The sequence below is a fragment of the Bombina bombina genome, chromosome 1 (assembly GCF_027579735.1).
Source record: "Bombina bombina isolate aBomBom1 chromosome 1, aBomBom1.pri, whole genome shotgun sequence".
Classification (NCBI taxonomy): domain Eukaryota; kingdom Metazoa; phylum Chordata; class Amphibia; order Anura; family Bombinatoridae; genus Bombina; species Bombina bombina.
Genome location: NC_069499.1, coordinates 1,498,085,627 through 1,498,101,128, shown reverse-complemented (window position 1 = coordinate 1,498,101,128; position 15,502 = coordinate 1,498,085,627). Strand labels below are relative to the sequence as shown.

The following is a 15,502-nucleotide window of genomic DNA, read 5'->3' as shown; positions in this document are numbered from 1 at the left end:
GCTGGGTTACTCGATGTTTGTTGTTATGCCAATGACCTGTGCCTCTATGTAAACAAATAAATATTACAATATAACTAGTGATACTAATAGAAAACTTACAGTTTAGCATTGAGCTCCCAAAACATTGTGTCATCTGTAATCCAGGGGTTGCTTGGCAGACATCCAGACATAATGGGGTCATGTGAGTAATACTGCTCACTGTACTTCAGTACTCTACAAAGAAATGACACAGTCAATTACCAGCGCGGTTCAGAGAGACAACAGTCTAGGTTCACAAAAGAAAAGGATTCAATATGAGAGACAGGAGAAAGATGGCGACATCTCAGCCAATCAGAAAGTCGATATACTGTGCACAGTTTGCAGGTTTTATCAAATCGTGCACACGTTTTAGCAAATCATGCGCATGTTTTATCAATTCATGCACACGTTTTAGCAAATCATGCCAATGATTTAATAAATTGTGAAGATATTTTCTTAATTAGTTAATTAAACTGCATGCACAAATAAATAACAAGTGCGTACAATTTTATTGCTCTGTAATTGAACCTGTTTCGCTGCATCCTTAGATAATATAAGTATAAAACATCCATGATACTTGACCAAACTGTAGACTACAACAGGAACTCGTCTTAACAATGTACACCATATGCAAGCTTTAACCCTCTTAAAGACACACTAAAGTCAAAATTAAACATTCATGATTCAGATAGAGCATGTCATTTTAAACAGCTTTTCAATTCACTTCCATTATCTAAATGTGCACAATCTTTTTATATGCACACTTTGTGAGGTACCAGCTCTTACTGAGCATGTGCAAGATGGGCTGTCACATGATGCAGGGGAAAAGAAAATGTTACTAAATTTGAAACTATTAATTTGTTGATTATTATATTCTATAGTGTTTAATAGTTCCTTTAAACTGATACAAGGAAAATGAATATGTAGCTGGTAATTGGTGGCTGCACAAAGATGCCTTGTATGATTGGCTCACCCATGTGCATTGCAATTTACTTCAACAAAGGATATCTGAAGAATTAAACAAATTAGATAAAATAAGTAAATTGGAATGTTGTTTGAAATTGTATTTTCTGTCTTAATCATGAAATATTTTTTTTGGGTTTAATGTCCCTTTAAAGGGACAGTCAAGTATAAATTAAACTTTCATTATTCAGATAGGACTTTTAATTTTAATTGACTTTCCAATTTACTTTTATCATCAAATTTGCTTTTTTCTCTTGGTATTCTTAGTTTACACTAAACATAGGTAGGCTCATATGCTAATTTCTAAGCCTTTGAGGGCTGCCTCTTATCACATGCTTTTTAAATCTCTTTTCAACACAAAGAGACAGAAAGTACACGTGGGCTATATAGATAACACTGTGTTGAGGCACAGAAAGTTATTTAAGATCTAGCACAATACAATGCCAAATTTAAGACAATAGATAATAAACAGTCACAGTCATGTGATCAGGGGGCTGGAAGAAGGTTCCTAGATACAAGGTAATCACAAAGGTAAAAAGTACATTAATATAACTGTGTTGGTTGTGCAAAACTGGGGAATGAGTAATAAAGGGATTATCTATCTTTTAAAACAATAACAATTCTATGGTTGACTGTCCCTTTAAGTTAGAAAAAATCAAAAGGGGCAAATTATACCTTTAACTTTCTCATCGTTTTGGAATATAATTCAATATGATTTATGAACATTTATTTATATAAATATGAACACACACAATTTTAAGTGAATATAGACATAATAGACCAGAAACAGACATTTTTATACATATATATATATATATATATATATATATATATATATATATATATATATATATATATATATATATATATATATATATATATATATATATATATATATATATATATATATATATAAACAGCATTGTTCAGCAACATGATTCTAATACTAAATAAATAAGAGGGAGTGAGAGACATGTAGCCCTGGAGAAATGTGCTCATGAGTTTACAAATCGTGTGTAGGATTTAGCAAAATGTGCCCAAGATTTCACCAATCATAAGAACAATATAACGTGCACAGAAAATTGCAAAACCATGTGCACAATTTGCTTATTGTGCTCACAACAGTGTTAATTTCGTCGACTAAAACTAGACTAAAATGACTATAAAACTAAAGAAATTCTAATGACTAAAATACGACTAAAACTAAAATGACATTTTAGTCAAAAGACTATGACTAAAACTAAATCAAAATGACATTTTAGTCAAAAGACTATGACTAAAACTAAATCAAAATTTGCTGACAAAAACATTTTATGCAAGTTGTTATAATCAATCCATATTCAATTACTGCTCTTTTGTAAAATTTACGAAACTTCATTTTATTACATTTTAAGATAAAGACGTTATATACCACAACAGTTAAATCTGTTAAATCTGTATTGCATGTTCAAACCTTAATACCATAAATAAAAACAGGTTAATAAACCTTTACTCCAGGAGTATATAATGAGTTTGGAAGTTCTAGAGCAGTGCTAATATCGTTGCCGAACCATTTTCGAATATGTGAACATTCAATTGATTCTTCCTATAGAAATAAGCATAACCCACGAGTATGGGTTTAAGTTATGCTGTGCCTGTGCTAGCTGCATAAACTTATTGTTGTGTTGAGTTACTTGATACTTGTTTTAATTATTAACAGAGAACTGTTAAAGTTTTTATATTGGGTAATATGTGCAATACAGCCAATACAGTTTTGTTTTTTTTATATTTTAAAGTTGCACTTCTGTTTGTTTATGAAACTTGGTTTTATTTAATTTTAAGTTTAACCCTTTCGTGACAGGGTTAAAGTGCCTACATCGGAACAACTGTTCCGATGTAGACAAATTGAAACTACGCGATCGTGCATACGATCGCGAGATTTCAATTATTGGATCGCATCTGGGGGGCGTCCCTACAATCCTAGGAACGCCCTCCAGACCGCGATTAAATCCCTGAAGCACAGAAGGCTTCAGGACAGCCGTTAGTTATGACGTTCCATTCCGTCATAACGGCTTTAAAGCCCAGTCTAATTATGACGGAATGGAACGGCATAACGGCTTTAAAAGGTTAATAAAGATGTTACATATCAAAACGGCTAAATCTGTGTCTGTATTGCATGTTTAAACCTTAATATCATAAATATTAACAGGTGTTATGTTTACTACTGTAGTATATAATCAGTTTGCAAATGATAGAGAAATGCTAAAATAATGCATTACACTTTAACTAAACCCCTTAGATTTTAGTTGACTAAAATCTACTGGAGATTTAGTTGACTAAAATGTATTGGAGATTCAGTCGACTAAAACTAGACTAAAACTAAATTAATTCAGATGACTAAAACTAAAACAACTAAAACTAAAATGGCATTTTAGTCAAAAGACTAAAACTAAGACTAAATTGAAACTTGCCGTCAAAATTAACACTGGCTCACAATTTGTTAAATAATGCGCACAATTAAAGGGACATTGAACACCAAACATACTTCATAAGCATAGTTTATTTCTCCCTCTAGTAATGGGTGCCGCCATGTTGAAATCTACCTTTCACCATATGCCAGTGCTGAAGTGTTTGCACATGGGCAGTAACTCTTCTTCAGATACCTGCAGTGTAACCTACGTTCCAAAATGGCAGCACCCATAACTAGAGGAAGGTGCTTGAAATGTAATTAGTGTTCAATATCTCTTAAAAAAATAATTTTATAGTCTTAATTTTATAAAGTTTTAATGTCATTTAATTATGCACAAAAATGTATGCATTCTCTGAAATAACAGTTTATTGTAGTGTATTGTGTAAATGTTTTCATTTTAAAAGGATTGTACCTTTTAGTTATTTTTTTTTTTTTAATATCATTTGTGCAGGCTCCATTACTTCCTGCCACAGCCCCACAAGGGACTGTGGTCTCTGCAGGAAGGCAAAGTAGGAGCTTTCCATTTTAAGTGGTTGCTAGGAGACACATGCCCTAGCTCTAATCAGTTTCTTGACCATGTTCAGCTGAAGATGTATGCTGCAAAAATTATATGACAGGAAGCCACAGTAGTACTTAAAGTGATGGTAAACTCAACACTTCAACAAAGCATAATTTTAAAGAGCATCCAAAGCTTAATATAATTGGTTTTCAAAATATAATTATTTATACCTGCTAATCTTCATTATGATGCTTTTTCTTCAACCCTGTCTCACCTCCTCTGCCGAATCCTCCAACCCCCAAATGATCAATTTTTTTTTTCTAAAGTATTTTTCTGTTGGCCAATCAGATGTTCAGCCACATGACTCGCTTTAATCAATGTGTGGTGTCAGTGAATGCGATATACCCATACCCAAGATTATTGAAATTAGACTTAAGGCATAATCCAATCAAAGGCTCTTTCACTAGTTGGGGCTGAAATCTTGGTCGCTCACTGCCTTCCTTCTTTACTTACACCATGTAAACAGTGAGTCTTGTGATTCACTGTTTACATAGTTGATTTAGTTGAATGATCTGAGCAAGAATGGAATCTCTAGCAGTCTGGAGCGTGCATTGCATTTTGGCAAATGTATTCTAAATGAATGTCAATCACGGACCTTCTCTTCGACCAGTAGACTTCATTTCTGTGAAGTGTGGAGTGCCTGGGAACGCTCTACACTTCACCATCCTCAAGAATAGGAAATCTAAGGGGGCGGAGAAGGGGTCAAGAATGTGAAATCTAAGGGGGTAGAGGGAAGGTTCGTGATTGATAGATTAGTTTAAATTTTTAAAGTTTGATTATATGAAAACAGAAAACTTTTAAAAGAGGGTAACAGTGCAGATTACATTGGCATATTATGCATTATAAAAAAAAGAGTGTCTATGATATCTACAATTTCAATCATAGCAGCAATCTCATCTATATACTGGCAGAGGCTGCACTAAGAATTTCTAAGTACTCATATAGCGCTAGTCACTGTTTAACTGGCAATTCTGATTTGATCATTTTCATTTTCCGCTCTAGACCAGCATTTCTTTTCTGTATGAGATAGATATACTCTTTCAAATATAATGGAAAGTGAATTCCAACTTGCAGGCACTACTAGGGGTATGTACAAATCATTATGAATTCAGAAGTATTTTATTGTGATGTGGAGTGTTGTTACTGCGTCATGCTGCTCCTCTGCTCTGCTGTGGCCATTGCCATGGACACAGGCACTCCTTGCTAGGCATACAGCAGTGTAACTGCAGCACGGTGATGACATCATCGCCCGCCCTGTCTTCCCTATGTAAAGGCCTCAGTCTCTCTTACCTGTGCCCAAGTATAGGTGTTACGTCTTGTGCTCCTGTATATCTTTATGCTGTATTGATTCACCATTGCTGAACTCTGCCTGTTTTGACTACTCTGCATGACTTAACCCCTGAATTGCTGGAATGCTTAACTGTTGATGAACTCTGCCTGTTTGACTACGCTGCTTGCCTTAAACTCTGCAATGCTGGATTGCTTAACTGTTCTTTTGTTGCTGACTCCTGCCTGTTCCCGGTCCTTCTATTAGTTTACCTCTGAACTGCCATACTGCTGGATTACCTTCCTGTTGCCGCTGAGTACTGCTCTGCCTGCTGTGAGTACTGTTTACCTCATTTTACAAACTCTCTCTCTGCTCTGGGATATTTCCTATCATTCCACTTGACGCCGGGATAAGAAGACTACTAGCCATGTTTGGTCTGATAGTGGAATATCCCACAAACATTACAGCAAGATATTAGTTTCACTAATGATTTTTATTGAATCTAAGCCAATATGTTTGCTCCTAAAGGCAAACTACTAAACTAAAAAAAAAAAAGATAAAACAAAGAAATTTATTTTCTGAATCTAGTGAGTCCAGTGATTGCTTAAATCAGAACACAAGGATATTTACATATATCCCTAACTGGCCAAAGCAAAGTAAATATGAATTTCCCCAGTCTTTTCAAGGGGTACATCCATAAAGTGCAAAACCTTTTGACTGTGCTAACAAAATGACTGTGTTCAATCATTTTAAAACATTTATTTTGTATACAGTTGTTAAGTGATGCAGTGCTTAAGACTATGAACATATAAAACATGACAGTGGTGTCCCTTTAACTAAATGAAAATGTGTTATCACTTTCCAACAGTTTAATTTAGTACTGTGCTGCAGGAATGGAATAACAGGCTCCCATTATCCTATTGTAAAAAATAAATAAATGCCGCCTTCAAAGTATAACATGCAAAAAAAGTGTGCAGACAGCAAGGCAATAAAGCACTCACCCTCCCAAAGACACAGAAGATTTGACTGTAGATCTCATGAGAGCTTGCTGGTAATACATAATCTGCAAATAGCAACAGTACATCATTAGCAAATACATATGTATGGTACTAGCCAACCTTTCTACATGGCATTACTATTGTAGTCATTAGCAGCATTTTGTTCTGTTAGGGAATTAAAAGAAGAGCGTGTTGTTATACAGTGATACAATTGTGTATTCTGTGCACGGTCAACCCGCAGAGTAGCTGGTGGAGGCTAATACTTAACTGTAAATATTAAATAAATAGTACAGATAAAACAACTTTCCAATTTACTTCTATTATCTAATTTGCTTCATTCTCTTGGTATCCTTTGTTGAAAACATACCTAGGTAGGCTCAGGAAGCTGCAATGCACTACTGGGAGCTAACTTCTGATTGGTGGTTGAACATACATGCATGAAACAAATGTTATTAATGGAATTAAATTACTATAAGTAAATTGCTCCCTGAACAAAGGATACCAAGAAATCTAAGAAAATTTGATAATAGAAGTAATGAAATATTTTTTGTTCAGCTTTATATACCTTTAACTCTCCTTAATAAATGTCTCAAAATACAACCACAATTCCTCCAAACCGCCCCCTTTCCCTTAAGATGGAGCCAATTTCACTTGTTTCTCCCCCTTTAAAATGTGACATCACAGAAGGACCTATAGAGATATCAATAGTTACCACCCCTCTTTCTTATGGTAATTTAGGTGCCATGGCTGGAATTTGGTCTGTGTTATTGCCTAGTTACATGGTTAGGCCACAGCTTATTTTTAAACAACTGATTTTAGTTATATCCAGTACTGTCCAGTATATTTATTTCAGTCTTTAATCGGGTTGTTTGCGATTGGATTATATTTGTTTCTGTAAAATGCTACCCAAGAATATATTCTTTTGTAATTATTACCTCAAATTAGGATTCCTTTTACTGGCTCGTTCTTACCCTCCTCTTTTTTTTTTTTACATTGTGTACAAGCCTCATTGGATGACTATTTCAGAGCATTTGCTAAAAACAAATCAGGCTGGATGTATTTCCTGTTGTAAACTAATGTTGACTTTTTGTATTCACAGTTAGCAGAAATGTTACATTTGTCAGCATTATGTCCCCAAGGCAGGATAATACTGTCCTCATTTTCACTGGCGCAGTAGATAGCAGCCCCTCGATATTTGAAAAAACCTTCTGTTGATAATGGTTGATCTTGAAATTACACAGATTATTTTTCTACACTTAAAAAAGGCCCTTGTTTCCAGACTGTACTGAGTGTCTTGGGATGTAAAACCCAAACATTTTCTTTTGTGATTAAGAAAAAAAAAATTAAAAAAACAAAATAAGGCCAATTTATTTATATTATCAAATGTGCTTCATAACAATGTATTCTTTGTTGAAGAGATACCTAGGTAGGGGTCCGGAGCACTATGTTAGGAATTATTACTGCCATCTACTGCTCTCGCAAATGGATAGCATTCTTGAAAAACTGCTACCATATAGTGCTCCAGACATGTGTACGCTCCTTAGCTTACATCCCTGCTTGATAATAGAAGTAATACAATTGTATGCCCTATCTGAATCATGAAAGAAACATTTTGGGTTTCTTGGGTTCTATTGCTCTGATTCTAAAATGATCACTGGACTAGTGAGATTCTATAAGAGTGCTCGCCAGCTCTAATGTTTCCCTGGTGGAATGATTTACACCCACTTTTTACCCTGGAAACAGGGTGTCTTGCTAAGGGGTGATTATTGCATTTTCGTATGGGAAGGGAGATGCATACATTACAAACGTGCACAATAAAATTCGTACTTTTAAAAATCTTACAAAACGAATAATTGAACCATTCACATAAAAATATGCAGGAAAAAAATCTACTGTAAAGGTGCATTAAAATTCTTAACGGAATTGTTCAACAAAAATCGTATTTTACAAAAAACATAACATTTGTAAATTACACATGGATCATATTAACTATGCACAGCGTAAATTGTAATTTAAGTACATTGAATGTGCAAAAAAAGCAAGAAATTTGTACTTAAAGTACAAAATACAAAGCGGAATTGTCGTTTTCTTTCATGTAATTGGCAAGAGTCCATGAGCTACAATCCTACCAGGAGGGGCAAAGTTTCCCAAACCTCAAAATGACTATGAATACACCCCTCACCACACCCACAATTCAGTTTTTACAAACTTTGGCCTAGATTACGAGTTTACGCAGCCCCATTGATTCCTATGGGGAAATAAAAGTTATGTCTACACCTAACACCCTAACATGAACCCTGAGTCTAAACACCCCTAATCTTACATTTATTAACCCCTAATATGCCGCCCCAGACATCGCTGACACCTACATTATATGTATTAACCCCTAATCTGCCGCTCCGGACACTGCCACCACCTACATTATATGTATTAACCCCTAATCTGCTGCCCCAACATCGCCGACACCTACATACTATTATTTTATTTTTTTAAAATTTTAATTTTTTATTGAGGTTGTGCGAAAACAATACAACTTGTATGAAAACAGCGTATCATGGAAATAAACAAAAAAAAAGTACATTTCAGGTTGATGCCTTCCATATATACATAGAAGATTACATTTCTCAATATGAATGAATAAACAAGGTCAACAGAATAATAAAATTCTCAATATGAATAAATCTTATAGAAAAAACTGGGACCTCTTTTTACACAAACTAAGATTATCAGTTAGAATTGTCACATTTAGGTTGGTAAGCTTAGAGTAGTTTAGCAGTTGGTGCTTTAAATGACAGCTAAAATGAAAATATCCTTCTGCTATGTAAATAGTATGGAAAAATATATAGGTGGATTATGCTAAAAACCTGAGCAGCCCTGCTACACTAGATATAATAAACAAGGTCAATATCATATAGCACTGCAAGGGTTCCTAATAATAAAAAAAAAACAATAGTTAGGTTGTGGCATAGGCAAGATAAGCCGTGTAGTTAGCCCTCCTAAAATAGGAGGTATATTATGCGGGGGAGGGGTGATAAGTTAAAAAAAATTTTTATTTTATTTTTTTTTTATTTTTTTTACAGAATATAGATTTAGTGTATTAGGTAAGGAACTATTTATTTAGAGTTAATATATGTAAATAAGAGATATCAGGTGTATACCATAGGTTGGCAGCTAAAAACAAAATTCAATGTTTTCTGTGGGAACATCAATTGAACGTTAAGATTATGCATGCATACATAGCAAGCCCTCTCAGAACTCTTATTAGGATAAAGAGGGTAGAATAGTAGTGCCTACATTAATTGGCCCAATGGAGCTGATCAAGGTGACAAGGGATGGAGCATTAACAACATTTTTGAAACCTATAATGGATTACAAAAATACAAAGATTCATTTAGCATTTTAGATCAATATGAGGGCTGTTGAAACTAAGTCTGGTAATAGGTAACAGGTCTGCTGCAGGACATGGGCCCTATGTCCTGCAGCATTAGGCATGCAGTACCAACAGGCAATTGAGTACAAGATATCCTCCCCAATATAATGCCCCCAGTATCCAGCAAATGCATAACAATCTCTGTTCCATCCATATAGAAACCCTCTCAATATCTATATATATACATATTTGCACAAACATACCATAGGGTATCTTGAGAGTTCTGGGGAATACTTCTATAAAATTGGGCTGTGACACCAAACTCAGGGTGCTATGGTTAGAACAATAAGTCAGCGCAGGGATTTATGTAATGCTCAAATCCCAGTGTTGGTAATATGTTATCCTAACATGGTAATAACTGACTAATAACAACAACCAGGCATCTTTAAGAGGGTATTGCAAACATTTTAACCTAAAACTGAATAAGAAGGGCTGAAATATATATATATTGTGAAAAAGTAACCTGATAACACTCCTTGTATAAACAATAACCCATGTAGATTTAACATTGAACATTGAAGAGGTACCCTCAGTATATCAGCCAAAATAGGCACAGACAGCATAATGTTCCTTCAAGGGTGCTATAAAATAAAGTGTCCTCCAAGCTCAATTCTGAGGGCAGTGAGGCAAGTTCAGGGACATGCATAACTAACAATATGTAAGAAGAAATATGGACCATGTCCGTATAATAAGGCCATGACCGTTCAATGAGGGCATCATTAGGTCTGTATCCTAAATCTGAGGTAAAGTTGCCCATTGTCACTCACAATCTCTTCAGGTCTCTATTTTTAATTTGTTGAAGAATGCAGTGACGATGTAGGCAAAGAGGAGAAAAGAAAATCTTCACCCCACTCCAGAACGCGAGGCCAAAGATTCCCTCTGAGCAATCTGCAATGCTAGTCCGTTCGCAGCTGTATTCAGCCGTTGAGATTCCAGAGGTAAGGCTGAGCATGTCGGCAGATATAGATGCAGTAGCGCTAACTGGGATAGCCCTCTCATACCGGACACTTGTATATCCCCAAACCTCTCATATGTGATACCTTTATCTGGTAAGCAGTCACATGCTGGATTTCCCATGGGGACGTGAGACCTAGGTTTCCTCTGCTGAACTTCATCCTGCGCTTGTAAGTGTCGGGGACTGTGACCAGCCACTTGGTTGCGTATAGCTGCGTTAGGCCAGTTACAGGCTTTAGGATATGGCACCTGCTTCTCTATCCCCTCTGCGCTGTTCTGGAACTCGCTGGGTACGTTCTGTGAGGCTGTTTGTAGGGGCAAACGGTGCTGAATGTCCTCAGGAGGTACTCTGCCAGTAATAGACAGAAATGACAGGGTAAGTGAGCGTTCCAGCTTCTGGAAGTGGGTATATAACAGCTGCCGAGCACTTTCTTCCCAATTAAGGGTCATGTTTCCCGGCCTCCATGTGGGAGAAAACATGGCGGATCCTGGCCGGTCTGATAGTTAGTCGGTTCGGTATCTAGTTACCCTCTGTTCCACCTGGTGTCCTAGGGAATCCTGACACCCTCCAGAGAATCAAGGATGTTTGTATCATAAGTTTAAGCTGGACTGACGGCCAATTAAATAAAAATATAGATAGTTTCAGCAGAGCTGAAGTGAAGTGCGACCATTCAGTTTCCAAGCTTGCTCCGCCCCCCCACCTACATACTATTTATTAACCCCTAATCTGCCGTCCCAATGTTGCCGCAACCTACCTACATTTATTAACCCCTAATCTGCCGCCCCCAACGTCGCTACCACTATATTAAAGTTATTAACCCCTAAACCTAAGTCTAACCCTAACACCCCCTAACTTAAATATAATTACAATAAATCTAAATAAAATTACTATCATTAACTAAATTATTCATATTTAAAACTAAATACTTACCTATAAAATAAACAAACCCTAAGCTAGCTACAATATAACTAATAGTTACATTGTAGCTAGCTTAGGGTTTATTTTTATTTTACAGGCAAGTTTGTATTTATTTTAACTAGGTAGAATAGTTATTAAATAGTTATTAACTATTTAATAACTACCTAGCTAAAATAAATACAAATTTACCTGTAAAATAAAACCTAACCTAAGTTACAATAACACCTAACACTACACTATAAATAAATAAACTAAATTAAATATAATTACCTAAATTAAATTAAATTAGCTAAAGTACAAAAAAAAACACTAAATTACAGAAAATAATAAACAAATTACAGATATTTAAACTAATTACACCTAATCTAATAGCCCTATTAAATTAAAAAAGTCCCCCCAAAATAAAAAAAAAACCTAGCCTAAACTAAACTACCAATAGCCCTTAAAATGGCCTTTTGCCATTAAAATCCTAACTAAAAGCTTAGGTTTTTTTAGTTAGGATTTTATTTGGGGGGTTGGTTGTGCGGGTGGTGGGTTTTACTGTTGGGGGGTTGTTTGTATTTTTTTTCAGGTAAAAGAGCTGATTACTTTGGGGCAATGCCCCGCAAAAGGCCTTTTTAAGGGCTATTGGTAGTTTAGTTTAGGCTAGGTTTTTTTTTTTTATTTGGGGGGGGGGCTTTTTTATTTTAATAGGGCTATTAGATTAGGTGTAATTAGTTTAAATATCTGTAATTTGTTTATTATTTTCTGTAATTTAGTGGGGGTTTTTTTGTACTTTACCTAATTTAATTTAGGTAATTGTATTTAATTTAGTTAATTTATTTAATTATAGTGTAGTGTTAGGTGTTATTGTAACAGGTTAGGTTTTATTTTACAGGTAAATTTGTATTTATTTTAGCTAGGTAGTTATTAAATAGTTAATAACTATTTAATAACTATTCTACCTAGTTAAAATAAATACAAACTTGCCTGTAAAATAAAAATAAACCCTAAGCTAGCTACAATGTAACTATTAGTTATATTGTAACTAGCTTAAGGTTTATTTTATAGGTAAGTATTTAGTTTTAAATAGGAATAAATCAATTAATGATAGTAATTTTATTTAGATTTATTGTAATTATATTTAAGTTAGGGGGTGTTAGGTTTAGGGGTTAATAACTTTAATGTTGGGGCGGCAGATTAGGGGTTAATAAATATAGGTAGGTTGCAGCGACATTGGGGCGGCAGATTAGGGGTTAATAAATAGTATGTAGGTGTCGGCGATGTTGGGGGCAGCAGATTAGGGTTAATACATATAATGTAGGTGGCGGTGGTGTCCGGAGCGGCAGATTAGGGGTTAAAATTTGTATTATAGTGTTTGTGATGCGGGAGGGCCTCGGTTTAGGGGTTAATAGGTAGTTTATGGGTGTTAGTGTACTTTTTAGCACTTTAGTTATGAGTTTTATGTTACGGCGTTGTACCATAAAACTCATAACTACTGACATTTAAATGCGTTAGGACTCTTGACAGGGTAGGGTGTACCGCTCACTTTTTGGCCTCCCAGGACAGACTCGTAATATCAGCGCTATGGAAGTCCCATACAAAAAAGACTTTACAAAGTTTACGTAAGTAGTTTTGCGGTAAGGCCAAAGAAGTGTGCGGTGACCCTAAACCTTCAAGACTCGTAATAGCAACGGTAGTAAAAAAGCAGCATTAGGACCTCTTAACTCTGCTTTTTTACCCTAACACACAACTCGTAATCTAGGCGTTTGCCTCCTATGGAGGTGGTGAAGTAAGTTTGTGCTTAGATTCTACGTTGATATGCGTTTCTCAGCATTTTGAAACCTGATTCCTCTCAGAGTACAGTGAATGTCAGAGGGATGTGAAGGGAGTATCACCTATTGAATGCAATGGTTTTCCTCACGGGAAATCTTTTTCATAGGTTCTCTGTTATCGGTCGTAAAGATTCATCTCCTACCTCCCTTATTCAGATCGACAATATACTCTCATATTCCATTTAGCTCTACTGATAACCGTTTCAGTACTGGTTTGTCTATCTGCTATATGTGGATGGGTGTCTTTTGATAAGTATGTTTTCATTACTTAAGACACTCTCAGCTATGGTTTGGCACTTTATGTATTAATATAAAGTTCTAAATATATGTATTGTACTTATATTTGCCATGAGTCAGGTTCATGTATATTTCCTTTTGCAGACTGTAAGTTTCATATTTGGGAAAAGCATTTTCTAGGGGAAAAAAAATTCTTACCTGGGTTATAGTCTTTTTTCGAATTGACTGTTTTTCATTAAATTTCGTGGGCAAAATTAGGCTTGCGAGGGCGCAAAATGCCAAGGTATATTGCTTCATTCTTGGCACGAGATTTTTTGGAGCGAAGTTACGTTCGATGATGCAAAATTTGTCATTTCCGGGGTCTTAGTTGACGTTGAGTTCCTTTCACAAGGTTGCGTCTTCAATGACGCAAGTGTTTCATTTCCAGATGTTGTTAGCTCCAAATAAAAATTCTGTTTGCATTGTGCGTCATACTTGGTGCCAAATATTTCAATATTTAAAACCCCATTCCTATATGCCTCTTGCCTTTTTCTCTATCAGAGGGCTATGCTGTTTGCATTTTTTTCCCATTCCTGAAACTGCCATATAAGGAAATTGATAATTTTGCTTTATATGTTGTTTTTTCTCTTACATTTGCAAGATGTCTCAATCTGATCCTGTCTCAGAAACCACTGTTGGAATCCTGCTGCCTGATAACAGTTCTACCAAAGCGAAGTGCATTTGTTGTAAATTTGTGGAGATTATATCTCCAGCTGTGGTATGTAATAGTTGTCATGATAAGCTTTTACATGCAGAAAATGTGTCTATCAGTAATAGTACATTGCATGTTGTTCCTTCAACATCTAATGTACAAGATATACCTGTGAATTTAAAAGATTTTATTGCTGATGCAATTCAGAAGGCTCTGTCTGCCATCCCGCCTTCTAAGAAACATAAAAGGTCTTTTAAAACTTCTCATAAAGTTGATGAAATTTCAAATGACCGACAACATACTGAATTATCCTCTTCTGATGAGGATCTATCTGATTCAGAAGATTCTTCCTCAGATATTGACACCAACAAATCTACTTATTTATTTAAAATTGAGTATATTCGTTCTTTGATTACATTGGATATTGAGGAAACTAGTCCTCTTGATGTTAAAACTAGTAGACGTTTAAATTCTGATTTTAACCCTCCTGTGGTTACTCCAGAGGTTTTTCCAGTTCCTGATGCTAATTCTGATATGATTTCTAAGGCATGGAATAGGCCTGGTACTTCTTTTATTCCTCCTTCAAGGTTTAAAAAATTGTATCCTTTGCCAGCAGTTAGATTGGAGTTTTGGGAAAAGATCCCCAAAGTTGATGGAGCTATTTCTACTCTTGCTAAATGTACTACTATTCCTATGGAAGATAGTACTTCCTTTAAAGGTTCTTTAGATAGGAAACTTGAATCCTATCTAAGGAAAGCCTATTTATATTCTGGTCATCTGCTCAGGCCTGCAATTACTTTGGCTGATGTTGCAGCTGCATTAACTTTTTTGTCTAGCATTGTTCGCTTGCTTTAACATGCTAATCATTTTATTTGTGATGCCATTTTTGATATCATCAAAATTGATGTTAAATCTATGTCCTTAGCTATTTTAGCTAGGAGAGCTTTGTGGCTTAAATCTTGCTGACATGGTATCTAAGTCTAGATTACTATCTCTTTCTTTCCAAGGTAATAAGTTATTTCGTTATCAGTTGGATTCAATTATTTCAACTGTCACTGGGGGGAAGGGATTTTTTTTGCTTCAGAATAAAAGGGTAAATATAAAGCTTCTAACCATTTTCGTTCCTTTCGACAAAATAAGGAACAGAAACCTAATCCTTCCCCCAAAGAATCTGGTTCCAATTAGAAACCTTCTTCAAGTTGG

The 15,502-nt window shown here is 35.4% G+C and overlaps 1 protein-coding gene across 1 annotated transcript in view; it reads right to left on the bottom strand.

Annotated features, from left to right (window-relative positions):
- The window catches only part of RGS9 (regulator of G protein signaling 9), a 474,238-nt gene that overhangs the window by 133,867 nt on the left and 324,869 nt on the right, over positions 1–15,502 (bottom strand). The window contains 2 exon segments of the mRNA XM_053707768.1: positions 100–213; positions 6,258–6,319. Coding sequence (XP_053563743.1) covers positions 100–213; positions 6,258–6,319 — 176 coding nt within the window.